The 27,531-nt window shown below is 34.3% G+C and overlaps 1 protein-coding gene across 2 annotated transcripts in view; it reads right to left on the bottom strand.

Moving 5' to 3' along the window:
* The window catches only part of LOC128988759 (estradiol 17-beta-dehydrogenase 11-like), a 38,421-nt gene extending 12,589 nt beyond the window's left edge, over nucleotides 1–25,832 (bottom strand). Inside the window, exons 1-2 of one of the 2 annotated variants that reach the window (XM_054410368.1) lie at nucleotides 25,729–25,832; nucleotides 2,491–2,585 (exon numbers count right to left, since the gene is read on the bottom strand). In XM_054410368.1, coding sequence (XP_054266343.1) covers nucleotides 2,491–2,567 — 77 coding nt within the window. In that variant the 5' untranslated portion in view covers nucleotides 2,568–2,585; nucleotides 25,729–25,832. Of the gene's footprint in view, nucleotides 1–2,490; nucleotides 2,586–14,054; nucleotides 14,145–25,728 lie in introns of those variants that run through there. The other variant, XM_054410367.1, reaches the window with a different exon arrangement.
* Nucleotides 25,833–27,531: the final 1,699 nt, after the last annotated feature.

The raw sequence follows: 27,531 nt of genomic DNA, 5'->3' as shown, positions 1-27,531 counted from the left end.
ACGAAAGAGATAATTTGCCCATAAAACCACTATTGAAGTGAAACTGCAATGAGACATGTATTCACTGGACACAGTAGTTTTTTTAAAGCATAACTTTATAAATTTAAAGGCATCAGGTCTAACCTGTTAGTGAGTCTTGGTATTCAGTTTTGGTCTTATCAACCAATAATCATAATGTATACCCAAGTTATACTTTGAACATTATTTTTAGTTAGAAAGTAGAATTTATTTACTGTCTAACATTGACCTTGGGCTAGCATTTTTAAAAGTGATCACAAATTTACTTTCGTGTGAAAACTAGATTAAAAATCTTCTTAAGAATGCAGGCAAAAGGTGTATTTGTAGCGATTAAAACAAAGTAAATGGAGTAACGATCTCTATTTTTTACCGAATGGCTTTTCATTTCCACGAAAAAGGTACTCCACAAACAGAAAACCAGGCGAAGAAATTGAAACGCAAGGTCAAGATATACTTTCCCACGCAAATTACAAGTTCCAGGCCACTTCGGTTTCTTCATGAAACCGACCCCAGTAATTAAGGCGGTCCCAAGTACAATCGGTTGTTAAAATTGCCCAACATGTGAGCACGCTGGGCCAACTTCAGGAAAGGACGAAGGAAACATAAAGTGGAGAGAAGAGTGAGAATTGAAGAGAGGGGGAGAAGAGGAGGAGGGCTGAAGCAGTGGTGGAAATGGCACTCGTAGGGTTGAGCAACATCAGCATTCCTGACGACGCTTTCCACACTCACGTAACTACTGGAGATAAATTCATTGAGTTGCGCAACTGGGAATGTAGGCCAGTGGCAGCAGGTTGGACGTCCACGCGCAGCTCTAGGTCTGTGGGTCACCTGGGACATTAGGAGGTAGCTGGGTGTCTAGGAAGGAACAGTAATGGGTCTCTACGGGTCTGGGTCAGTAAGAAGATTAGGAGGTAGTTGGGGCGTTGCACCATGAGTGACTAGGAAGAGTTGTTGGCGGCCATGTACGTTTCTGTGTCAGGAGATACATTAAGAGGTAGCTTGGATGTCTAGGAGAAAAAGTAAAGGGCATATGCGTCTAGGACATTAGGAAGACGAGGAGGTAGTTAGTAGTGCACCATGAGTGACTAGGAAGAGTTCTTGGTATCTATGTAAGTTTCTGGGTCAAAGGCAAATATGAAGAGGTGGCTGGGTGTCTAGGAATGAACAGTTTGGGGGTCAAGGTCATTAGGAAGATGAGGAGGTAGCTTGGCTGTTTCACCCCTGGGGTGACTAGGAAGGAAGAGTTGTTGGTGTCTATGTATGTTTCTGGGTCAGAAGGAAACATTAAGAGATAGCTTGAATGTATAGGGATTAATAGGTTTCTGCATACGGATCAAGGTCATTAGGGACATTAGGAGGTAGTTGCACTAGGAGTGACTAGGACGAGTACTGTAATTGGTTAACGTAACTTCCTGGGTCAGAGGTAACATTTCTGGGTGTCTAGGAAGGAACCGTAATGGGTGTTGCACTATGAATGAATATAAGGAGTTATTTGTGTACATTTCTGGGTCAAAAGGAAATTAAGAGACTTGGGTGCTGCATATTATAACCGAATAGGGAGAATCAGTAATGGGCATCTAAGTATGATTAAGGGTCAAATGGAGATATTAGGAGATAGTTAGGAACTTAAGGATCACGGGAGTCTAGTCATACACAGTAATATGTCAACTAGGAGGTGATTGGACAGTTGCTCCATGAGTGATTATAGGAACACTGATACCGTAAACGTATGATTCTGGGTCAGCAGGAAACATAAGGAGGTCACTGGGAAATTCCACACCATCGACGACCATGAAGGAAAAGTATTGGGTGTCTACATACAGGTCTGGGTTAGTAGCTGGGTGGTTGCACCATTCCCAATGGAGGAACAATTTTGGATGTCTAGAAAGACTACAGAACTGAGTATGGAGAACATACTCAGAACATAGCTAAGGCATTTAAAAAGGGGATGGTGATACGTATCTTCTTACATGTGAACTTAAGGTCCACCGAACAAAGTGATAGGAAGGGTTCCGCACACTATCGATGTAGCTAGTGAAGAACAATAATAGATGTGTACACAAAATTTTCTCATTAAGAGGTAATTTTACCAGATGAATTAACTAGAAATGAATAGCTAGGGATTTCTATGTTTGTCCTACTTCCTACCTCCTTCAGTCACTTCAGTAGTAACTCGATAACAAGACTCTCGTGGGGATTATTGAAATAAATATTACCAATGGTTGATTTCTTATTGAGGTTTGCAAGTAAATGTGATTAGGGTCAAATAAAGTCAAGGGGATTTGAAAACAACTCTTGTTATCAAAGTTCCACTGTAGATGTTTACCACGTACAAAGTTGCCAATGAAAAACTCCTTTTCTGTTTTTAACGTTAATTGTTGTACACTAAGGCAGCATCACTATGGAGAGCTGTAGAGTTTAAACATGTGAGCGTTTATAAACAACGAAACTCGTGTGAGTTTTGAAACTCACCCATACTCCGCCGGGTCTTTCGGTCCTCGGTCCGTATCCGACGCCTTGCGTATCTTCCTCTTGGCCGTCGTCGTCATAGTGGCGTCCTCTGCAGCCTGAAAACGAACAAGAAAACATTCAGAAAGGTTTCTGAGGAAAGGTTAACTAATTATACGTTAAAAATATAGACAAAGTATAATGGCACTGTATGCGTTGATGATCAAGGAAAGTCGAAGGAAGGTGTTTAGTTAACATAACGTATACATCTACAACAGTTAATCTACAGTAAAAAAAGAACAGACGGTCTAAATAACTTTCTCAATATTTAGCCATCAGTTTAAGCTATGAGGTATCTATTTCAATATCCCGTATTCTTCATTCATAATTTTTATATTAATATAGCTTAGATATAATTTCAACACAATTTGATATAAGTTATTGTAAATAGATAAGCATGTCCTAAGAAGAATTGGAGTACATAATTTTGACTCGCTTTGCACCCGTTTGCCAGTTGTGAAAAGTTACTACTAAACAACACATCAGACAGATCGAATAAAATTGAGGTGACTTGCCTCTTAAAAGCTTAACCCAGTCACTGTGGTTAATGTAATGAATAAATCATTAAAAACTGTTAACAAAATAACCTGTAAGGTAAAATTGCTTAGGAAAACATTTGATGCAAGATCGCAACAATAGATCAGCTGATTAATCTCTTAACAGACGGTTTCAAGACCTTAAATAAACCAGAAAACTCCAATTTTAAATACACTGTAGAAACTTACTGTACTCATACAAGAATCGACGTGAGAAAGACAAGATAATTTAAAATAAAGGCTGCCAGCGAAAAACTTATTGAAGCAGGATAAGGTCACAAAAACGATCAAAGTTATTGTTTTCAAACAGCTTATAGCAACCAAACTGCAAAATAAATATTGAAGATTCACGCTACAATTACAAATTAAAAGAAGTGATGGATACAATTATTAAACAAACAAAAATGCTTTCTTAAGTTACAGTTCCTGTTGTCAAGGATAACGGAAATAAAAAAAAATACAATAGTTAATGAGCCGTATCTCAGGAGGATTTTCCGTTATACTGTTCCATTCTTTGTTTCCTCTGTGATTTGCATATTCATAACCCATGAGGACGGACAAGAGAGAGCGTTTTCGTGTGCTCTAGGTAGGCTATTGCTATTGTTAACAATGATATGTTTACTTCATGTTTTATACGGAGAAAATCAATACCGCTATCTCAGGGGAAGTGGTCCAAACCCATAAAACATTTTTGCATATGCGTGAATCGAACCCGTCACTCCAGCGTCGTGTTGGAGGTGCTAATAGCCCAGTCAATAAAGGGACAAAATAGTGCTTTGTCGGAAGTAATTAGTGAAAGGCTGATTTTTTCATGGATGTTAGTAGATCATATAAGGAACATTTTCTAAAAAGTCCCCGCCCCTCCCCCTCTTGCTTTCCCCCCTACACCCTTTTAAGTGTATATGTGTAATATTTTATCAATTTATCAATATCTCAGAAACAAACAGCAATAGAACAAATTTTGTTTCGCCATTTCAATCCTTAAAATATTCTCTACAAAAAACGTCACAAAAGTGTAATCGATATATTCAGTAGTTTTCTTGTAATTTAAGTTTGAATGTAAATTTCTTCACTTTTAAATTTCAACCTTCGTGTGTTAAGTTGATTTTTATTGAAATGAGACGAGATAGAGAAAAATGTTTCATATAAAAAGTTGGCGTATTTCTCAGTCTTTAAAATGATATAGGTTTTACGTATTTTAATTGCAGCCAGTTGACAGAATCAGTCCGAAAACGGGAGGCGGCGTCGGGCGCAAGAGCGCTTGCGGCGCGGATCCGCGAGAATAGTTAGTCAAGTCAACCTGTGTTTTTAGGGAGGGGAAATTAGTAAAAAGCTGATTTTTTGCCCATCGACTACTACCATTTAGATAAGAGTTTAGACAAAAGTCCCCGCCCCTACCCCTCTTGCTTCCCCCCCTGTGCCCCCCTAAACATATAAAGTGTAAGGGTTTCGTAAATCACGTTTTTCTCGATTGTTAAACGACATATTGAATTGCAATTAGTTTTATTGTCTTTGTTATAAAATTTCCTACAATCATGTTCAGTTAACTTTCGTCGTAGCTGTTACCTTTTGTTCATTATTTGTATACAAATGTAAAGATTTATATATTTTTAAACATATAATTTTATTTTTGTTGCCTTAACTTTTTTCGCTGACGTTTTATGAAAATATGTTCTGGACAAAAGTTGTAGCTGCTTTCATTAGCTTTAATATTATGTAAAATAGTACTTACTTTAATGAAAATTTTACAAGATTCTGCCGGTGTAATGCAGTATGTGTACTCAATCAGTGGGTTTGGTCTAGGTGGGGGCTGGCGCGAAATACTAACATTATTGTTGTAATGTATAGAATTTTTTTTTATTAAGATACACTATTGTATTATCCTAGAAAAAAAACAATTGAAATCCCCATGTAAAGTTAATAACATTTAAAGTTAATTTTTTTATTCATTTAAAAAAACATGTAATTATTTTTTTAGGTATGTAGTATTTTTAAAGGATGTTATCTTTAAACAAAGATCTGGAAGTAAAAAATGTAACATACATCGAATTGCAATTGTTTTATTCCCTTTGTAATAAAATTTCCTGCAATCATGTCCAGTTAAATCTCGTTGTAACTGTTACCGTTTGTTTGTTATCCGTAGAATAATGTAAAGATAAATATTTAGTTACTCGTAATTTTATTTTTTTGCAAAACTTTTAACACCGTCATTTTATGAAGGCATTTATCAAACAAAATTGTAGCTGCTATCAGCTTTAAAATGATGTATTGAAACATGTACTTTATGGTTATGTAATAAGATATTAACCGTGAAGGGACTGTGTGCACTATTTTTATATGGCGCTCCATAGCTGATCAATACTTATAGCTACTACTAACTCCAATGCTAATCCATAGCTGATTTAAGTTTATACTATTATAACTTTATAAATTTAATTTTACTTGAATTATTTTACGTAAACACTGTACTGTATAATGCTTCAAGACTACTTTATATATTCGTATTTTATTTTTTGAAAAATTGTAAATTTTATATATATTGTGGAAAAAAAACTGATTTGATTTGATCTGTTACCGCACTCATGCAAGACGTTTCTACCCATTATTGTACTTTCTAGATTTTTAAATTTTAAGACACTAAAAACACAATAGGAAAGCAGTCGATTGAGTTCATACTGTAATTTAACTACCAAACAAACTATAAGTAAATGTATTGAAAATAGGAAAAATGATTGGGCTGATTAGGTTAGGTCTAGGCTTGCAGGATTTGTTTACCTTGTTATGCTAGGTTTTTGAAACAACACATTCACACCAATACGTGTGTAGGTCGTGGTAGACCAGTTAACGATTTATTAAAAGAATAATTCATAAAAGTTTGCGATTTCATTGAGGAAAATGATGATTACCAGCATATTATTCCTAGCCTTTTGCAATTGATGAAATATATATCAGGCAGAGACCAGGTTTATAAAACGAAGTACTTCAAAACATTATTACTTAATCACTTGGTGAAAGACTTCTTATTAGACTACGAACATAAAAATAAATCCTCCATAGTTTGTTTAAGAAATAGGGTGGACAAGATTTTCTCTGAAACTTGGTTCTCTTAAAATAAAAGGCATAATGGTGATAAGATTATAAGATAATTGTTTCTACAGCTGCGGCTTTGATAAGACAAGAAATTAAAAACCTAGTGTATGATGAGTCGTCTTACCCCAGTGTTGAAAATATAAGATATGGGGGGGGGGAAAGAAGTTGTAAGGGGAAATTTTGAATTCGATATATGAGTAATTCTTAACTTCAAATCATGATAATGCAATTATTTTGTTCAAAAATAACATCCTATAAAATTATTACGTACATATAAAATGATTTCATGCTTTTAAATTACAAAGGATAGAAATACATTTTATTAACTGTACATGGGTTTGGTTTCGGTTGTTCTTTTAGCAAATTCCTCATAGGGAATAAACTATTACCGTAGGTCTCACCCGGGCCCGATTTAGTTTTTCATTTTGAAGCCCTCAGAGGCCGATAACACCCTCCACCGTTAAAATTCATAAATAAAATGTAAAACTTAAAATCATATATCTATATATATTATCACTTTATATATATAGATACATGAGTCAGTTAGCGTGATAACTCAAACAAAAATGATCCGATTGGATGAAATTTGGTACAAATATATCAATCTACGTTCATTCGAACGAGTTTGTGAACCAGCATGATCAGACTATGGGAATAGGGTTTTATAAGGGTTTTCATGGGGTAAACGTTGGTTATTCCCATTCCCCCCCTAAAACCTCAAACTATTACAATTTCTTTCAAAACCATTTTGTAGAGCTTAAAAAATAAATAATTTTGTACATTGGTGCAACGTTAAACGCCTAACAATTACGGAGATAATTCATAAAAATTAAGTTTTAAAATTCCCATTTTATTCTTTTGGACGATAAAAAACTGTTGTAGTCTGCTTGTTTATATATATATTTTAATTAGATTTATTTATTTCATCAAAAGCTATCAACATATCGATAAAAGAACACTCTTCAATACCTTGGCTGTAGCAGCAAACCTAAGTATTCATGAAAATAATCTGATCAGGAAATAATTCTGGCGATTTTAAGGGAATGTTTGAGTAAATATCCAGCCAGGTAAATGAAAATTTGCTTAGTCGCAGGTTTGCTGCGGTGGGGAATGGAGATAATGCATTAGTATACCTTTAGTAAAAAAAAAAAAAAAAAACACTCTCCATATTACAACAATGATAGTATTGCAATGCCGCGCCAGCCCAACTTAGCTCACAGATTGAGCACGCATACTCCATTACATCGGCTGAATCTCGCAGGATTTTCATTTAAGTAAGTACTATTATACATCATTTTAAAGCTAATGAAAGCAGCTACAACTTTTGTTTTAAACATATTTTCATAAAACGTCAGCGAAAAAAGTTAAGGCAACAAAAATAAAACTATATGTTCAAAAATATATAAATCTGTACATTTGTATACAAACAATGAACAAAAGATAACAGCTACGACGAAAGTTAACTGAACATGATTGTAGGAAATTTTATAACAAAGACAATAAAACTAATTGCAATTCAATATGTCGTTTAACAATCGAGAAAAACGTGATTTACGAAACCCTTACACTTTATATGTTTAGGGGGGCACAGGGGGGGAAGCAAGAGAGGTGGGGGCGGGGACTTTTGGCTGAACACTTGTCTAAATGGTAATAGTCGATGGGCCAAAAATCAGCCTTTCACTAATTACTTCCGATACAATCCCTTTATTGACTGGACTATAACTAGAAGCACACACCTCTCCCCAACCTTCACTTTAGCCCACCCTAAAGGATGTACCAATTTAGATGTAAGCATTTAAATTGTTTAAACAGAATAGCTTTTGGCAAATTTCCCATATAGGGAATAAGCTGGTGCCTCATGGTAAGTACCTGGTCACTGGACCGATTTACTTTTTCGTTTTGAGGTCCCCAGAGGTCAAAAACACCATCCATTCTAATTCATGGTACAATGCGTGTGTGTGTGTCCGTTAGCACGATAACTCGAGCAAAAATGATTCGATTTTGGTGAAATTTGGTGTAAACCTACATTTTATTTAATGAGCTCACGAACCACCATGATCGAACTATGGGAACGGGGATTATGGTAGGTTTTATGGGGTAAAAATTGTGTTTTCTCATTTTTACCCTAAAAACATAACATTTAGTACTTTCTTTATAACACATTTTCTAAAGTTTAAAAAGTAATTTGGTATGTTGGAGGGTTGTTTTGCGTCTAACAATTTAAGAGAAAACTCCATAAAAGTGTAAATTGAAAATTATAGGAATTCTTATGGAGAATAAGTAAGCTACTGTAGTGTTCCTGTTTATGAGCGTATTTTGATCAAATTTGGAAAATGTAGGCTATTTATTTCATACTAAACTATTAACGTTTCACATTTAAAAATACACCTTTTAACCTTCGAGGGTTTGATATTAAGTTTTCCTAATTAGCAATCATTAGGTTTATAAAGTAACGTCATTAAAACACATACGAGCATGTTTTAAACCAATTAAGACATTTTGACTTTGTATGAATTATTAATTAAAGGTTTTTAATAGCTAATGTGATACCTTACAGAACAACACGTTTAAATGATTTCAATATAAAAATTGTTCCCTGAGATACCAAAAAAGAAAACAAGCTTTTAATGTTGTCAATTGAAGGCTATAAAATGCAACAAGCCATAAACCCCCAACATCAGCCAAGCCATGATTGCAGCAGCGAATGCTACAAAGATAGACGTAATGGGGCATTTGGCCACACCAATTAATTGGGAATGTTGTTTTTAATCCTTTTTGTATCTAATTTCAAACACGATTGCCGAGGTTTACGAGTAACATTGTAAAATTAATTAACAACCATGTGACTTTAATTTACAGCAATACACTTTCGAATGCTACTAAATTTTAACAAGTAGTTACTAGGCCCTAGGTTGTTATGCCTATTGGCTTTAACACTTTTTCTATAAGATTACTATATACTATGTTTACTTTAGATAAAAAAACTTGATTCACTTCTAAACATGCACAGCCTGAATGAACCAATGACAATGAAAATGTCACATATCTTTTGGACCTTCTGTTGAATTCGTCTTTGGTTATTAGATTTCTTTTTTTCTATGTCGTATACCTTTGAGTTAATTACTTCATCTTTCATGTAGAATTTTTATCTTACTCTGACAAAACATGTAGGGTGATTCTACTAGTAAAAACATAGACTCTAATACAAGGCTGTTGGTGTGTGGCAACGTCGCACAGGCCGGCCTAGTAACAAACGTGTAAATATAAACACTGCGCAGACGCTCCGTTATACATTAGTGCAACAACTGATATTACAGTTTGCCGTTGGTGCGGTGTTGCCACTTCGTGTCGTCGCGGCCTTGAGGCTAAGGATAGATGTGTCTATAGATAGACATTCACATTGGTTCGTATTATATTTATGTGTATACAGTCATCAACAACAGATTGTTGTATGTGTGTAAAACCACCACAGATTGTAAAAGACAGGCTCATCTGGGCTGGTTAGTTAATAAAATGTTTTTAATAAATTAAGTAAGCTTTTGCAAAGAAATTTCACTTCAATGAAATGCAAAGAAAGTAATTGTAAATTGGGAAAATGTAAAACAATATGTTTAATTCCCATTGATACTAAACAAAGTGTTCAATTACCATATACAAGATTACTTTCAAAACCTCCAGAAACTTAGATGTGCACAAATGATTTCCCGAAGGCTTTTAAGGACGCATGTGTAGAACAGGTTAGAATTTACCTTTGACTTAAGTTTCATACCAGAAAGTCCAGAAGTGTTTGAGTTCATCATGAAAGCCAGACAAATAAACAGAACCCCTCTATTTTTCAACATCAATTTTACATCTCTCCCGTACAGTTTACTATCAACATACTGTACGCACACTAACAACATAGACCGGTTACTATTGAGGTCGCATGACCGCACCAACACTAACACGAACTGCGCTGCAGACTCTCTCTCGACTACAGTATGTACAGTGAACACTATCTTCGTCCTTGATCACATTCATTCGCCAATCAAACGATGGCACAGCGAATATGTCTGTGTAGATTTAGAAATAATCTTAGAACGCAGTAGATGTAAACATGATGTTTTGACTAAGAATATCCCAGAGAGGAAAGGCGCTGCAAGATGTTTGCTGGGACTACCGGTTGTAGATTTATGGGATCATATGTTTATGAAGTAATTCCTTAAGGTAGTCGACTGGATGTAGCACTCGCCTTCAAGTCTGAAGATCACCGGTTCGATCCCCTTGTGAGATCGTGCTAGACTCAGATGCAATTTGCAATTTGGCATCGCAAGGGTTATCAATTAATGATCATATCTAACAAAAGGCCGACGTTTGATTAAAACAAGACCAGGGTTTGGACCGTTACCTTAAAAAATTTAAATAAATGCTACACTGTACATATATAGGTACGAAATAACGAGAGTATGACGCTAGGAAGAGTAGTAACTTCACAACCACTATGAAACGTATACGTAATGCTCGAATTTCAATAATAGTCAATATGCACAATATTCTTCTTGGTGTGATAAAATTTGTAAATGTATTCTAACGATAATTCAAACGATCCATTTGTGATATTCGAGCACTTAAACACCATCATAAATCGTCATAACCTCATTCTAATTAGAAATCCAATAAAAAACCTTAACTATATAATTTTCCAGACTATACTAACTATCGTATTATGATGAAAATAGTACACATAGCAAATAGAAACAGATCAAGCATTGAAACTCACATTTGATACAAATCACTCCAAAAAACTTAGGAAACGTCCAGAACACTGCACCACCCCGCTACACTGACTCACTCACACACTAGCAGAACGGTACTGTCAGGCCACGGAGCAGAACAGCTGACATAGATACACATTTATGTAACACTAATTACCGGCGTCTCACTGGAAAATACCGCAAAAATAATCCATTTGTGAAATAAAACTAGAGTTGGTGCACCAACGTTTCGGCGGAGTTGCATGCAACTTTCTCAAGTCACGGTGGGCGTTCACGCTTTTGACTTGTGAAAACATGGATGAATTGTGCACATTTTGGTGGTTTAGTGGATTAAGATTTACTTTCTTCTTGCGAGGAAAGTTCATACATTTTCGAAGAAGTTATTTTTGTTCTAAATGTTTTCTGATTTTGAGCTTAACGATTTTTTGTGTGCTAATAAGGGCTATTAGCATACAAAAAAATCGTTAACCTACTGTAATGATGTTAAAAAAATCCAGGTAGGGTAAATTGTAGCCACATTATAACTGTTTGTTTACTAAGTACAGCCACAGTCGGTTACATATTAAACACATCACTAACTGTAAATATGTTTTAGCGTAAAAATTAAAAATCATAAAAAATCATAAAAAAATAATAAAAAAATAAAAATCATATAATTTTATTTTAACAAATTGCTTAAAAATAGCAATAAATTTAAATAATCACAATCCAATTTCGGAAAACTTGGTTATATGTTAGAGTATAACCACTAAAAACTCAAACGATCTGCAAATTTACATGGTCATAGTCAGTTGGTTTTGGTATACTAGTGTAGCCCATGGTGTATATTTTCCTTCACCATGAGTGTAGCCGGATTGACCGAAGTAAATTGTTTTACTCAAATAGAACCTCCGACATGTGATTTGAGCATACTTAAATAAGCCAATCACTGAGAGAGAACTTCTTTTTGTTTTCAAACAACAACAGTAACAGTTGGTGTGACATAAAATATTATACAGTTTGTTTGGTTGAACACGTCTGTATGACAGCCATCAGTAGTTGATAGCAGCTCATTCTATTGGGGACTGAATCCAAATACTGATGCTAGACTGTAACTTCTATTTATTTACAACACTAACTAAACGCATTGAAATAATATGGCTTCTATCATAAATATGGGGTGCTAATTTTTTGTCGTGCATCCATAGTTAAAGACCAAAGCTATATTTGAAGTATATCAAAATTTTGCAGCCAATCAAATAAACTTGTTGCTCTGCCCGTGCTTAGCTACAGATGAGAATGCAGAAAAGAATAATTCAGGTTTTTAAATCTACTATAAGAAACAGTTACAACACAATTACCAGAAAACAAGTATGCAAAGCTCAATCGTACTCATTGATTATTTAAACGCAGATTCCTTAATGTATTGCCATCACTTTATATAGTGTATTGGAAACAAAATACATAGAAAAGTCTAATTCATTGACCACATGGCACCAAAAAACAAATCTTCATAATAAACAAATATAATTAAATAGCAGAACGAAGCATAAGAGCTGGGTTAGTAAATTCTCTTCATAAGGAATAATGAAATACATTGGGATTTCGATGGCCTGTAGGGCAAAGCCCGAAGACTTTTATTACAGGATTTGGTGAGATGGTGGAGATTGTGGGTCTACAAAAAAAAAAAAAATTAATTTTGACACATCGTTTGTAAACATCCGAACATTATTATCGGAGGAGTAGTGTTTCGTAGAAATCGCCTTCACGTATTAGAAGGATGCATCGAAGTAAAACAATTTCTTACAATATTACACACAGATAACACCAATATGTGAAGAAAGAAACATGAAACAACACACAATTTTTACTAAACCAAAATCCCAAGTTGTTCTTAATATAGTATAGATGCAACGATGCATATTCACAACGTGTTTCCTGGTGGTTTCCTATCTATTCCTCTTGCATGTAAACGATATGCACATTCTATGTAGATGAGGTAGTTAAAATCTCTCTCAGGTTTAGAATGAACGTGCGATATGTTTGCAATACTGAGTTCTCTTTCAGCAAAATCTGTGTTGAGATTTTCAACCATACTGTCAACTTGTCAATATTAAAAATAATTTATTTTTTATTGTATAATAGTAAATGTTAGTGTACGTTGGTATATTAAAAAAATACTTTAGTAAACATCTGATGATGCTTCAAATACCGATTTCAAAATGTTTTCTCCGAAACAATAAACAATTGTAATTGTATAGATTGTGTTCAAATAATCCAATGTTTAAGTTTGTTATGTTTACGTATTGCTATGTTTTCAAAACAACTTTAACCATTATTTTTAGCTTCTAGTGGTCAGGGAAATTAAAACCTGACATGAATCGACGCCTGACATAATTTTAACATGATGTTTTTTTTTCAAATTTGACTTAAAATGTTCCTCTCTTGGTCCTCATTAAAACAATTCTTAAAATTACGACCCCCGTGCTTTGAAAGTTATCACGTAAAACTGATTTGCAATGTATTGTTTGATTTCCTTTACACAACTATAAAATCGATAATAAAGATAAAATTGGTATATTTATTCGCTCCATGTTATGAACAACAATTTTCATCATACTGAAGAAATAATGTTTTTGTCAAGACCTCATACCACATAATTTGAGGTTAAACAAAGTTGTCATCAATGTTTTACATTTCTGTTGTTTACAAAAATAGCATAAAATATCTTGTTATTGGTAGCGTTTTCATGATGTGTGTTTCAAATAGTAAACAACATTAATGTGCCATAAACTAATTATGAGGTTAGCGAACCGAAAGATTTACCATATTTTTTCTGTTACCTATTTTTAACTATCCGAAAACGAAGATTTGCGGACGAGAAAACTAAAAACTGCTGTTTTCCGGACAGTATGATGAAAATGATATTTTGTAATGCATGTTTATCCATGCTCTGGGGAGCTTTTTGGGTTATAGAAACTACTTTATGCTGTACCCAGTTGCTTTAAGAAATTTGAGTTTTTCCTACTTTGATTTAATACGCCGTATCCGCGCCAAAAACACGGACAAAGCTGCTATAGTAACCGACAATAACTGAAAATGTCACAAGTAAACATCTATTTAAAAAACTACTAATACGAAACTCTATTAAACCTTCTTCAATACTTACAAGAACATCCTGCCGCAACTGTCGACTCTCAGGTCCATCCATTTGTCCACATACACTGCCCTAGCGCAACTAACTGCGAACGAAACCCCCACTACAACCACTGGGAGACTTGATACTGACATTTATTTGGCAGTCTCGTCAAGTTCAAGGCTAAGACAGGTATAATACCTCTAGTAAAAATAATAAACCGACAATCTTCTCCTAAACGCATAAAATCGCATGATTTTATCGCTTATTACCTAAAATTGCAGTGATGAAGGTTACAGTTGGTAATACCGGATGACGTCAAATGTAATTCGCAAAGTGAAATTATCGTCTCGTGACTACAGTAATCTCAATTGTTGCAGTTGTGTTTCGTGCAGAAATAGAGAGGGTTGGAACAAAGTTTAAATTAAATGGAACGTAATTGCATGTTTTGTGACTGTTACAGATTAATTTGTAACTTTTCTTTGTAAAATTGTGAGTTCGTTCAGGAATGATGGTTAAGCATCATCATAACATAAGTTTGAATTCAACTATTGTTATAATATTCGTGAGACTATTAATACTTTTTTCCATTATAAATGCTAGAAGATTTGTTGAAGAATTAACTAGCTTCTAGTATTATATTTACTATTTGCGTAGCTACAAATTATAAAATAAGTTTTCTTTAGTGTGAAATCACATTAAAATAACCCATAATAGTAGTAATACAACGATTGCGTAGTAGTACCCATGTAGTAGTACTCAACGATTGCGTAAAGATAGTGTTAATGGCACGAATAGAAAACTTTAAGTACGAACATTGACGAGTGCGTTAAAAACTTCTACGAGTGCCGTTAACACTATTTACGCAAGTTATGCGTACACTACTTTACCTACGACAGTGTTTTAATTACTAAAATCACTACTCATAGCTTCTAAGGGAGGTTATGTTTTCGTTAATAACATCTCATTGCCACTGACAGTGATGCAACGAAACATTATATTATACCTAACACTAATTGCACCACTCAACAATTAAATTGGCCTGAACAGCTGATTTTACTTCTTCTCTCTAAATCCTTGACCCTCATTGATCCCTTACCCGTGTTGTTATGTAAAACTATGCTATTATGTGAATCTTTTCAGTTCTAAGAACTGAACTGAAACGGCTACTTTAAAAAACGGTCGTATGTAAAATAGTTAACACCATGTATTTTTGTATTACCATGTATCATACTACCATAATACGATTTAATACCAGTCAAACTGCTTGCTTATGGTAATAACATTTTTAATAAAAAAGAAATTGTGCCAATTTCGTATTTTCCTACATAAAATCTTGTGCCCCTGTAACTTTAAATCGAATAACGTAAAAATATGTTTCTGTCATAGGGTAAATGATAAGTAAAAAAGTAAGAGAATTTTGTTATAATTAATTTTGTTTTATGTAAATGATTTATTGTTATGGTTTTTCCACGCCCAAACACCAATATAAACTACCCGGCTGGTGGTTTTTATGTTTCGTCATGAAAGTTTCTGCGTGTCGAGACTAAGTTTGGCTGATCGGAAATCACGGAACTGTGGATGAAAAGTTTAGATTATACCTTCAACCTGACTTGACCAACTCCACAACTCTAGTTAGCGTGTCTATCGTAGCCTTCAAACTTTGGTTTGGGTGAATACAACCTGAGTTGTGCGATAAAGATTCTGGAAACCGAGCTTAAACGGTTTAACTAATACCCATTAAAGGTTAGATGGCAACCCTGAAAGCTTCTAATTTTGTACTGTATTACTCATGTGATACGTTATTGTGATTTGAATTGTGATAGTTAATGAGTTGGGGAGCGAGCTGGTCTAGTGGCAGAGCGCGGAGCTTCGGTACCCAAAGTCCCGGGTTCAAATCCGGCCAACCACCAATGGATTTTATGTTATAATGCTGCAGCCTTTTAAGACTAGCCTGAAGTAATGTGTAAAACAATTCTGGGATAGAACTAGCGTCCTATGATGTGAAGGAGGGACATTAAAAAATATAGTTTAAGAAATATGTAACTGAACTAAAAAAATAACTTTTGTAATGAAACTTACTTTTGTTATAAACTTTTGGAACTTTATTCCAGTTTTTTTTTCTTTTGTGAGGGTTCATAGTTATGTGTATTTTTCACTGGGGTGTTTTGGGAGAATCTAAATAAACTTTATTTCTATGTTTCTTATTTTAATGGTTTATTTGAATGATCAGAAGGTAAAACTGCTCTGCAAACAGTTCAGTTGTCTTGATTCGTAGTTTACTCTATAAGCTATACTTTTATGAGTATAAATAACATTATCTTATGAAATTTAGTTTTTTGATATTACGTGTATGAGGTTGAAAAATTCTTAAAATTTTTATTCGAATTTATATATAACAATTTATAATGAAGTATTGGGAATTTTATTTACTTCAAGTATACTGTAGTTTAATTTGTTTTACATGTGTTCCTTAAATGTTCGTCATGTTAAACCAATTACCGGTACTACATAAATTCTTATCTGACTAAGCTTTAAAATATTTAAACTACATATTATCCAAATACTAAAATAACTTTTTCAGCAATATTTTCAAAGTTCCATTCCCTACATAGATGTTTATCAAAATCCTGTGAAAACCAGTAATATATATTTTAAACTACTGTATCACGTAGCCACACCACTCGCTGGTGTTCCAGTTACCGAGCTTGTGGTTTATTACTAACATCAATCTTCGTGCAGGTAGCTGGTGAACCGCCTCTACAAAATAAGGTAGGGTTTCCCCATCACAGCAACACTTTGTGAAATGTCAGATCTCGTAACCCGTAATAATATATCATACCTAGGCTCTAGGCTACGTGCTGGACCATGGCTTGTAGATAAGCACGTGGTAAGTATTATAGTTTATGATAGTAAATCTACCGAAGGTGATATGTAGTTTGAAGCAAAGAAAGTAAACACATGGATTGGTATAGTGGTTAGAGTTGTGTGTTTTGGGCCTTAGGAGATTTGTTGATCGACCTGAGATCTTACAAAGGACTTTGAGGGATGACAACTTTCCTTTTAAATAGGTGCATACAGGTTGTTTGTTAGTTGTGCCAACATTTGCTTCAGCGTTGGTTTAAGAATCATCAGTATATTTGTAGGAATCCGGAATAATTTAAAAGTAACCATAAAATGCACGGATACAATACCATACAAAAAGTTTCCATATTCCAAAAGTAAACTCAACATTAATGAAAAATAGTGTCTACTATAATACAACTAAAATATATTATAAAATACCATAGGACATCATAGATATTCAAGACTTAAAAAGATTTAAGCAACGATTAAAGAAGCATGTGATGGAAAAACATTATCTAAATATATAAAAGGCAAAGCCCTCACTGACTGACTGACTCACTCACTCACTCACTCACTCATCACTAATTCTCCCACTTCCCATTTACCTAGGAGGCTGAAATTCGGTACACCGATTCTTTGGGCATTAAATAGGAAAACTAAGTAGTTTTTATTCTGATCGGGCTTTCGGGCTCCGCCCCAGTGGCTCTGGAGTTTCCCATGTTAACCTTATGATTTTTCATATTTAAAAGGAATTTCTTAACAGCTGTTTCAATTAAACAAGTTGGTTCTATTCTATGGTGTTCAATAGCATTACAGTTACAAGGATTACCAACAGGGTGCAGCACTATTATTTTTTTAAATTTATGACTACAGCCAATTTGCAACCAAAAGGTGAGTGAGCGTAGCGAACGAACTTCAACCTGGAAGCGAGTTAGCGTAGCGAACGAGCTAACCTGAAGGCAAGTGAGCGGAGCGAACGAGCTCCAACCTAAAGGTGAGTGAGCGTAGCGAACGAACTTCAACCAGGACGTGATTGAGCCATGCGAACGAGCTTGTGAAGTTAAACGGGGCAAAGCCCGCGGGTACAGCTAGTTACAGCATAAAAGAGCACCTGGGAGAATAAGCAGATGTAAACACAATTATGAAAACTGTGGTGCGAGTGCACTTCATACTTCAAGTATCAAGTAAGTAAAGAACAATTTATAAGTAGTGTATAGCACTTTGATGTAATGATCTTAGACTTTTTTAGGTTTGAAGATACAGTAGATGAATAGTTAGTTAAACCATGGATTTATCAAAAAGAACCAGCTGATGGCAATTTTGAGGTTAGAACCGTCTAGTTTATGTAGATGTGTTGCGTCGTTTGTAATTTCTTTCTTGTTATTTAATAAATTTTAAATTATTTTACAATAGTTTTTCTTCTGGTGTCACAGAGGAAAGCACAATTCGTCAAATCTACCCTAGCATAAAATATAAAAATTAATTGTCTTAAGAGTCTTTGGAGTCCAGCGGCCATCTTGGATTTGCCCGCTATAATGTTAATTTAAAACAACCGCTAAAGTGTTATTTGCCATAAAAAAAAAAATTTCAAACACCAGGGTGATTGTAATTTAAATATCTAGTAAAATGTCAATGATTTAACAGAAGTTTTACAACTTTAACAAAGAAGTTAAATGAAGAAAGGATTTTTATAACTGATCCGAATTATCAGAAAGACTATTCTAGTAAATATTATTTAAATTGTTTTGAATAAAAAACTGAAATTCAGACTTTAAAGTAATAAATAACTCATTCTCTGTTTTGTTGGATATTTATGGAACTCATTATATTTACGTAACAAGGAGAATACGTAGGATCTTTAAACTGAAGAACAAATGAGTAAGTTGTCCTTGGTAAGGTATAGTAAATGAGACAGGCTGAAGGATAAGTGAGCAAATCATATCTGAACCTTCACGTCTAAGGTGATAAGATCTGGTGAGAAATTTTCAGTGCTACCAACATACAAAACAGAAATACGTCTAGCAGTATTTTTCATTCATGTCACGTTCAAACGCCTGATGAGACAACATTTGGTTTTTGCAGACACGACAATCCGCTCTCGAAAGGAGACCGAACCGCTTTCGTCGTCTGAAGGACAATCAATGGCAAAATGTGGCCTAATTCCTCGCATGATTTGTTTTCGCGTTGACATTTCACCATGTGACAATAAATGGACTGAGAAAAACTTTCCATACACTATTTGATTGCTCTAGTCAAAGTACTTTTCATCACTATGTTTCCGAAAATAGCCCATTTCCACACAGCTAAGATCTTTGAAAAACTTCAATTTCCATACACCAAAAACAAATAGTGATCAGCTGGCTTTTCCTGGCATAAACATTACCTTCGCTACACAAAAAATACTTTACCTGACATCAACAAACTTACAACTGAAGTTCCCAGTTAGCTCAAAAGGACAAACAAAACAACAAAACAACAAAAACACGAACAACAAACACAACACAAGCAACAAAAACTAACGCTTGGTTGATGTTTAATCAGCTGAATGTTATACTAAGTGTCAATGTATAGAGGTTGTACAGCTGTATTGTGTTTAGATTAGAAAAAATAATAGATTACGAAATATTAGATATTTTTTTAAAGTTTTATGATGTTGGCTAGTTTTTTTATCGTGATAAAAGTGTCGTTCAATACTCGTCACCAAAGTCCTATTACGGGGCGAAATAGTATTTTACATGCGAGTCAAAGTAGTGAAATATATTATTTATCAGCCCCTAAATGCAGAAAAAGATACTATAATGTCATCGTTGACTTAAAAAATTAACCAAATGTGTAAGATTTTACGCATTAAATTTTGATACTGCTATTATTTAAATCATACTAAAATGATTTTTAAATGTCAGTCCATGGGATATTTCTGTATTGTGGACGATTCACACACATCAGTGCAGTCACAGTTCAGTCTCAGTTGCATCCGCAATTCCTCAGTCAACTGTACGTCGGTTGGTTTCAGTCAGTCTTCCGCCACTTTATTTACCACGATTTTTTTAAGTTACAGTCAATAATTTATTTATTAAAATACAATATTCGATCATTTTTTCACCGTCCACCTTGATGATTATTACAAACATCAATTAAAAGTTAAACATAATTATTAAAATAACAAATAACATTATTTCCAACTGTTATACACATACATCACATGACCGTCAGATGTCCGAACGATTCCAGAATATCTGTGGGAAGAAATCTGAAATTGACTGACGGAACAGGGTGGGAACTTCACCGGATTAGTGTAAATAGCACCAAAAAAATCCGTTAAAGAACATTTTTACTGTGACGTGACTTATATGACTGAACTGTGTGTGAATCGACCATCAATACGAAAAAAATATAGCATATGAGTTGGTAATATGGATGTGGTGCAGCATCCAAAATATCGGCCAGTATTTTCACCAATTCTACATTCGACAGATCGTCTCCAGATCATATTTGACAATTTACTTTTATTGTAGAATCCTGCCATCAAATTTAAATTGAATATTCACTGTTGAATAAATCAGACTTACTGTATTATTAAAAACAGATTGGTGGTAACCTCTCAAATTATTTCTTAATTTTCATTTTCCATGAATGAGTTTACTAGTAGAGTTGAATTGCTCTCTATTTTATCTGTTGTGCTATGATTACACTACGCACTCATATATTATAAGACGATTAAATAGAATATGCGCATAGGTTTTTACTCTTGACAGTCCAGTATTGACAACAAACAAACAGTAGTAACACGGAAGACTACACTCATGCATTATCCATGCAGAACCGCTACACTATTGACTGTTTTGTTTAGCTTCATTACCGCATGTTTAGGTACAAACACCTTAGAGTTTGCCTTCCTAGAAATGTGCATAGTCAATATGTAGGTGCGAATCTTCCTGTACATGTGCAATATGCAAGGCTGTTGTGAAGATGCAAATCTTCTAGCATAAGTACAATGTGCATGGTCAAAGTGTAAATGTAAATATTCCTGGATGTGTAATGTGCATAGTTGATAAGTTGTTGCTTAAGCACAATTAACAGAAGAATGTATGGATATGTTGGTGTTTTTATAGCATATAAACGCCGGTTTTACTGTACGATTTTCTTTGTCGGTAATATTGTTTTACACATTTCCGCAGTATAAACTAAAATTATGCTGATAAATTGTGTAAACAATAGTGTAATATATTTTTACCTACGACAGTTTTTTTTTAAAGTAGCTATTTCAGCTCAGTTCTTAGAATTGAAAAGTTTCTTATAACAGCAGTTTTACTTAACAACACGGGTAACGGACCAATGAGGTTCAAGGACTGAGAGAGAAGAAATATTGTAATGCTTTGAACTTCAACTAATCAGCTGTTTACCAATTTAATTGTTAGTGATTGGTACAATGAGTCGTTGCATCAATGTCAGTGGCAATAAGACATAATAAACGAAAACATAACCTCTCTTAGAAGCTTTGGTTAGTGATTATTAGTAATTAAAAACGGGCCGTAGGTAAAGTAGTGTACGCAACGAAGGCTCGTACCTTAAATTTTCTACTCGTGTCGTTAACACTATCTTTACGCGATCGTTGCGTAATTAATTAATTACTAAAATGATTATTGCTTCTCCGAAAAATCCGTACGACCATACCATAGATAAAACATACTCCCTTAGTAGATTTCTCATCCTTATGGAACAGCTGAAGACAATTTTATTGTTAGTTCATGTACGGTTTATGTAGAGGTCGTGTTTTGTTTACAATTTGTTTCCCGTTATTACAGCCATTTAAAACCTCGTTTAACCAAATAATACGATCTAATCATAAACAATAACTTGTCCCCTAGTTATATAACCAAACAGTAAAGCAGAAATCAAGAAATTAACCCTAAAATAATTGAAACAAGGTTTCATCGACACTAGCGCCTTTGTGTCACGTACATGAACTAGACACGAAAAACGTGCTTCAAAATTTACAATGGGATGAGAAGTCTACTTGTGTTGGTTAGTCTATGACCATACCATTACACGTACAATGGTGATTAGACAGTTATTAAATTGATCTCGTCCACCTTTTTCAGCCTCCTACCTACAGAATGACCGGATGTAGCCACAAGGTCAAGTAAAATGAGCCATATACATCCCGGATATCGTTACATCCAAGGTAAATAAACAATACCTTAATCTTAATAAGATGTAAACAGTTTTCTTCCATTACTATTGTAGTAATATAAATTGTTTAGTATTTAAGTAAATTAGAATCGTTGTAATGAATTAAGGCCTGTTTAAATATATTACCTATATGTAACAAATTACTTATTCCCAATTACAGGAAATTAAGAGAATTTTATTTACTAAATCTAATCAACGGTTGTAGACTTACCTAACGATTTTGTCTGTTTCTTTACAACCAGCAAGGATGAGGTAAGCTAGCTTATATTGGTTCTAACGATTTACTTGGTATACTTATCATCTCATTTACTACGGTTTCAGACCCTTTGTTTAGTAGTTTGACAAAATATACTTAGCTATGATAAGTTTCTAATATGTTTTGATATGTTGAACCTTTGTTATCTGATAAAACACGCTTCATAACACACTAATATCAAAATAATATTTTTTTTTGGAATTCCGAATAATAATAATTTTTTTTAACTAATGGCCTTTTAAATGAGGTGTCACGTGACAGGGCTTTAACTATAAAATTTTCGAGCTGCCCCAAAATATCCCCTTTTGGGGGTTCCAGACAAAACTGGGATACCAACAAAAAAGTGTAATGCTATGCCATATAGAGGTGGGCAGAGTTTGGTTTTCTTGGTGTAACCCAATTAATAGGGGGTGTCCATAATTTTGTCCAACTCTGTATCGATGGACATAGTATCTAAATTTCTGTACAATATGATTCAGGTGTTTAAAGCTTCCTTGGATTTTCAGTTTATCTACCTTTTAAACATTTTCAATGAGGATTCACAATTACATCATCAACATAACCAGTATTTTCAGCACAAACACCCGACTTTAAAATGTAACCTCACAAGATAGACCTTCAGTACATTCCGGCGTCGAAGTCTCCGAGGCTCGACCTTTTGCGTCTTGCCTGGTTGACCACGATATATCCTGCTGGTATGACACTTATGGCCAGTAAATAACTACGTGTAAGCCATCAAATGCAGACAATATTTCTATTTTATCATGTAGTCGTTAAATCAAGGCCAAACTAGCAATTAGAATCTTAGCACTATAAAAACTACCAGTTATAAAAAATAAAGGTTGGCTATACAATTGTTTCATTGGATAAGCATGTACTCAAATTCAAACAATATATCCTAAAAGCTAGAAGCATACAACCTTATTAACTCTAACTGTAATCGTTGTTTAAGTGCATTTAAACTTACTGTAAAATGTTTAGGTAGTTTCATTTTCATTAAAAATTTGGTCAACAATTAATTCTGTACTAAAAATAGTATAAATAAGCAGTACTACTTTAAAACTATAGTATCGTTATGGTTTGGTAGCATATTAGTTATATTGTTTCGTTATAATTATGAAGAGGAAAATGTTTGTTAAAATATAAAATCGTGTCAAAATATATATGAATTAAACATTTAATTTGATCCAATTAATAATGTTTACAAAATGTCTTGATTAGTATATTAACACAATTTGATTTGTAAAATACTAATACTTTATGAAAACAAATAAATGAACCGTAGGTTTTTACATTTTAGCTATTTTAATCGAGAATATCTGTTTAGCCGAAAAGCAACGGTATCATTTAGGCAAAAGGGTATTTTAAACTCACTAATTTATCTACACAAGTAAAAATATCGCAAAAATACATCGAACAACCGTCACAGTGGGACTTTGATTTATGTTTCCCATCTAAAAATTTTACTAAAATTTAAAGATACTATTAAAATATATTCAATACCCCGCCGCAGCACACCTCGAGAGTGGGAAATTCGCTAAAAAATAACATGACACACTAAACCTACTCAATATTAAGTAAACTTCTACAAACATATCATATGTTTGGATATCCATTCATTCATATGTCCATTCGTTCATCTACAATTAGCAAAGGCAATTAATAGTGGATTAAAAATCAATCTAGGTGGATACCAATGCTATAATAAATTGTCTAGACACTCCAGACACTATAATTAACTAGATTGACCAGAATTGAAACTAGTATGCAGATAAAGATACGGCTTTCAATTGCATCATATGATTACGGTGGAATTAACAGATAGTTATCAGTAATTTAACTATAGTTAGCTGTGAATTAGGGTATAGTTAACATGAGATAGTAACACGCTGCATTCAACATTGTGAGAAAGTTGCAGGAGTAAATTACAAGCAGTTATTTCTGCCTGGATGCAAATCAAATGCATATCCTGTAATGAATCTAATGACTGTTGTTACACTACCATACAAATTTAATTCTTAAGTTAAAATTATAGCCAGTTTTAAAATTAAGAACAGTTACCTGACAAAGCAGAGTTTCTTGCACTGGTTATAGCACTCAAAGTAGCTGATTACTGCATTTACTAGCTTTCCCGCACTCGTTTAACTTTGTCGCACTTATTTTACTTTTACATACTCAAGTATTTTAACCAAACAACACAAAATAGTGTGCGTGTACTCGGCATGTATTGGGGGGGGGGGGGGTATGTTTGAAAACAAGTTGGCAACACTGCCAATTCGATCAGCTGATACAGTGTTTATTTGTCCATTTGACCATTGATATTGATACAACGACTTCTTAAACCTATTGGCCTGACGTTGCGTGTTAACAAACATTACAAATCAAAAGCTATATTCAGATTTTGATTCATTATGTTTGTGGAATTTTATAAAGATTTTATTTGCAAATTTGCGAGACAGTTTCATTTAGGTTTGAATTTGTTAATTTGAGAAGCTGCATAGTAAAAGTTAACCTTAATACCATAATACATACAATTACCCATTATTTATGCTTTATAGTAACTGTAGGAAAAATATATAACACGAGCGCAAAGTCTATTTGCTGCACTCGAGAAACTTTCCTCTCTCTCGAGAGCATCTAAGTGCCACTTTGAGTACTAATTACACAACATCTATTTAATAATTTACATTGTACTGCTGTAAATTTCCATCCCCTCTCTTATGTATAAGATTTAACTCAATTCTGATAAAATTTAATAAGATACTCATGATAGAATACATTTCATATTTGACTAATCTTTCTAAATTTACTTTCCAGACGTTTCTAATTTTACCCAATGTATCATCTAACATTATTCCTTGGTACAAAAAACAACAGTTTCTCATCTAAAATAAATCTAAATCATTGTTAAGATAAACGCAGTAGCAACGTACGATTTCCATTGCCAGAACTTTCATCGAAAAAAGGCTTAAGGGTCTACGAAGTATTACACTTTTTCAACATACTTTTTGTAAAGTCCCACAAATAAATAGCAGTAAATTATTAACAACACAATCTAAACTCTCAACACAATCTTCATCAACAACTCAAGTGTTTAGTTGACGTCTTTCCTCTGAACAAAACAGTTAGACGACTTTCCTCAAAAGAATACGACATTATTCTTCAGTAAAAATCTCAACACGATTATGATCAAATACAGTTTTAATTTCCATTGTCATGTGTTTCAACCATTTAACTTATTTTCCTACTTTGACATCTCAAACACAATCACACTATTCTCCGTCTATATCTAAAACACTTCTAAATATAAACCTTCACAGTTTCCCACCCACTACAGCAACCACAGAAAGCGACGGCTGCTGTTGGAAAGCGGGTCGCCCGGCGGAGTGATAGAGAGTTGATAACACTGACCTGCCTGGTGTATCCTATCCTGCAGCGACGACGGTCTGGGGTTCACTGAGGCACTCTCACTCTTCAGGTTCCCCTCACTTTCTAACCTGTAACCTCCTCTTCAGTCACTCTCCCTCTAGTCCTAGTCCCTGGCGTCTGGTCAGTGTCCTGGCCCTTGGTCCATGGCGTCCTTGCACCTTTGACCTCATTGTGAGATTTCCGCATGCTGCGTGCTGCAGGTTGGATTTTGAAAATTTGGTAAATGCGTTTGGTAAAAAAATATTTATTGGAAGTTTTGGAGAACACTTTTGATGTTGTTTCCAAGTCCAAACTCCTCTTCAACAATGAAAAGCAACAACATTAAAAACCTAACCTAACAAGGCTAGGTTAGGTAAGTTGGTCCAGGGAGCCGAACCCCACTGGAATGATGCTGTTCTAGGACCATGTTCTCTTCAGCCTACACACTTTTGATTTGTTAATATGTATAATTGCAATATCGGTAATTACCTATTTAAATTGGTAGTAACTGGTATGGTATGGGCTTAGTGTTATAGGGTAAAAAACTGGATAAGTTGCTTCATATAGATGATGACCAATTCACTTAGTATTGGTTAAAAATATTTATTACTAGCTGGACCAAAAAAACGTCGTCCTATCCTAATGTGGTTTTATGTAAAAAAGCTCGTTCATTTTCAAGATGAGCTCGTTTGCATTACTCTATCACGTACAGGTTTGGTTGAAAATTAACACATGTTTTTAACACATGTTATTGTATCCCATAGTTTAATGAACACATTTTCCTCTAATGCCAATATAAAGGCATTTTTTTAATTTTAAAATCACATTACTAAATAACGGTTGGATGGATTATAAATTATCATTAAAAGCTTACATAAAAACCTTCCCCTGGCATTAAGGAACACAACAAAAAATAATCATCTAATTCGACGGGGCACTCGTTATCGAGTTATGGAATGCCATCAAAAAAGGGGTTCATTCTTATTTGTATCGATAACGTAGCGCAGTAAATCTGTTGAACTTGAACTCTCACTTGAAACTGAATATAAGCATTGTTAAACATTGGTAACAACAACAGCTGTTTCAGCTTTAGAGAGTAGGCAAGGAACAAATTAATGTACATTAATCTTTGACTATACAGTGCATATTCTGGACGAAGACCTTTAATAATGTCCTAGTTCCATTTTATCGTGTTTCCACATGTCTTAACGATATTCCGTCGGAGCAGTTTATGTCCAATAAAATGGTTTATGAGAGTAATACGCTGTGCTACTACAGCTAGTTACTACACTTCTCCGGCATTATGACATTTCACACCACATTCAACTTTAAGGAAGTAGTAAAGGAGTGTTGAATTTAGAGTATGGTAACCCACCCGATCAAAATTTGTACTACGTATCACACATTATATACTACTGAAATACAGAACTGGGGCAGTATTTTCTGTAAATATAATTGCTAATCGTTTGGGCAGCACAGTGGTTTGAAATTTCTTCAAATTTAAAGGGTGTCATTACTCCTAAAAAAGATCATTTCTGAACCTAGATGCCACTTGTCATTCATTAATGATTATTTCTAAGAGCAGGTTGAAGCTTGATAACAAGACCAACATCCTTACAAAATACGTAATATATTAATGGCTATCATAACACATCATTCACACTCTATCTTATAATTAAGCAGTCATAGTTCCTAGCAAAAGATCTACTTTAGATAGTTTCAATGCCAGAATTTGGACCATTCCCTTAAAAATGCCTCATATGTTAGACAACAAATATAATCAGCTGTATGCAGAAGAACGCAATC

The sequence above is a fragment of the Macrosteles quadrilineatus genome, unplaced genomic scaffold (assembly GCF_028750875.1).
Source record: "Macrosteles quadrilineatus isolate MER2022 unplaced genomic scaffold, UCM_ALF_1.0 Scaffold_3__2_contigs__length_128488019, whole genome shotgun sequence".
Lineage (NCBI taxonomy): Eukaryota > Metazoa > Arthropoda > Insecta > Hemiptera > Cicadellidae > Macrosteles > Macrosteles quadrilineatus.
The sequence above is the reverse complement of the archived record's forward strand: the minus strand, read 5'-3'. Positions and strand labels throughout refer to the sequence as shown.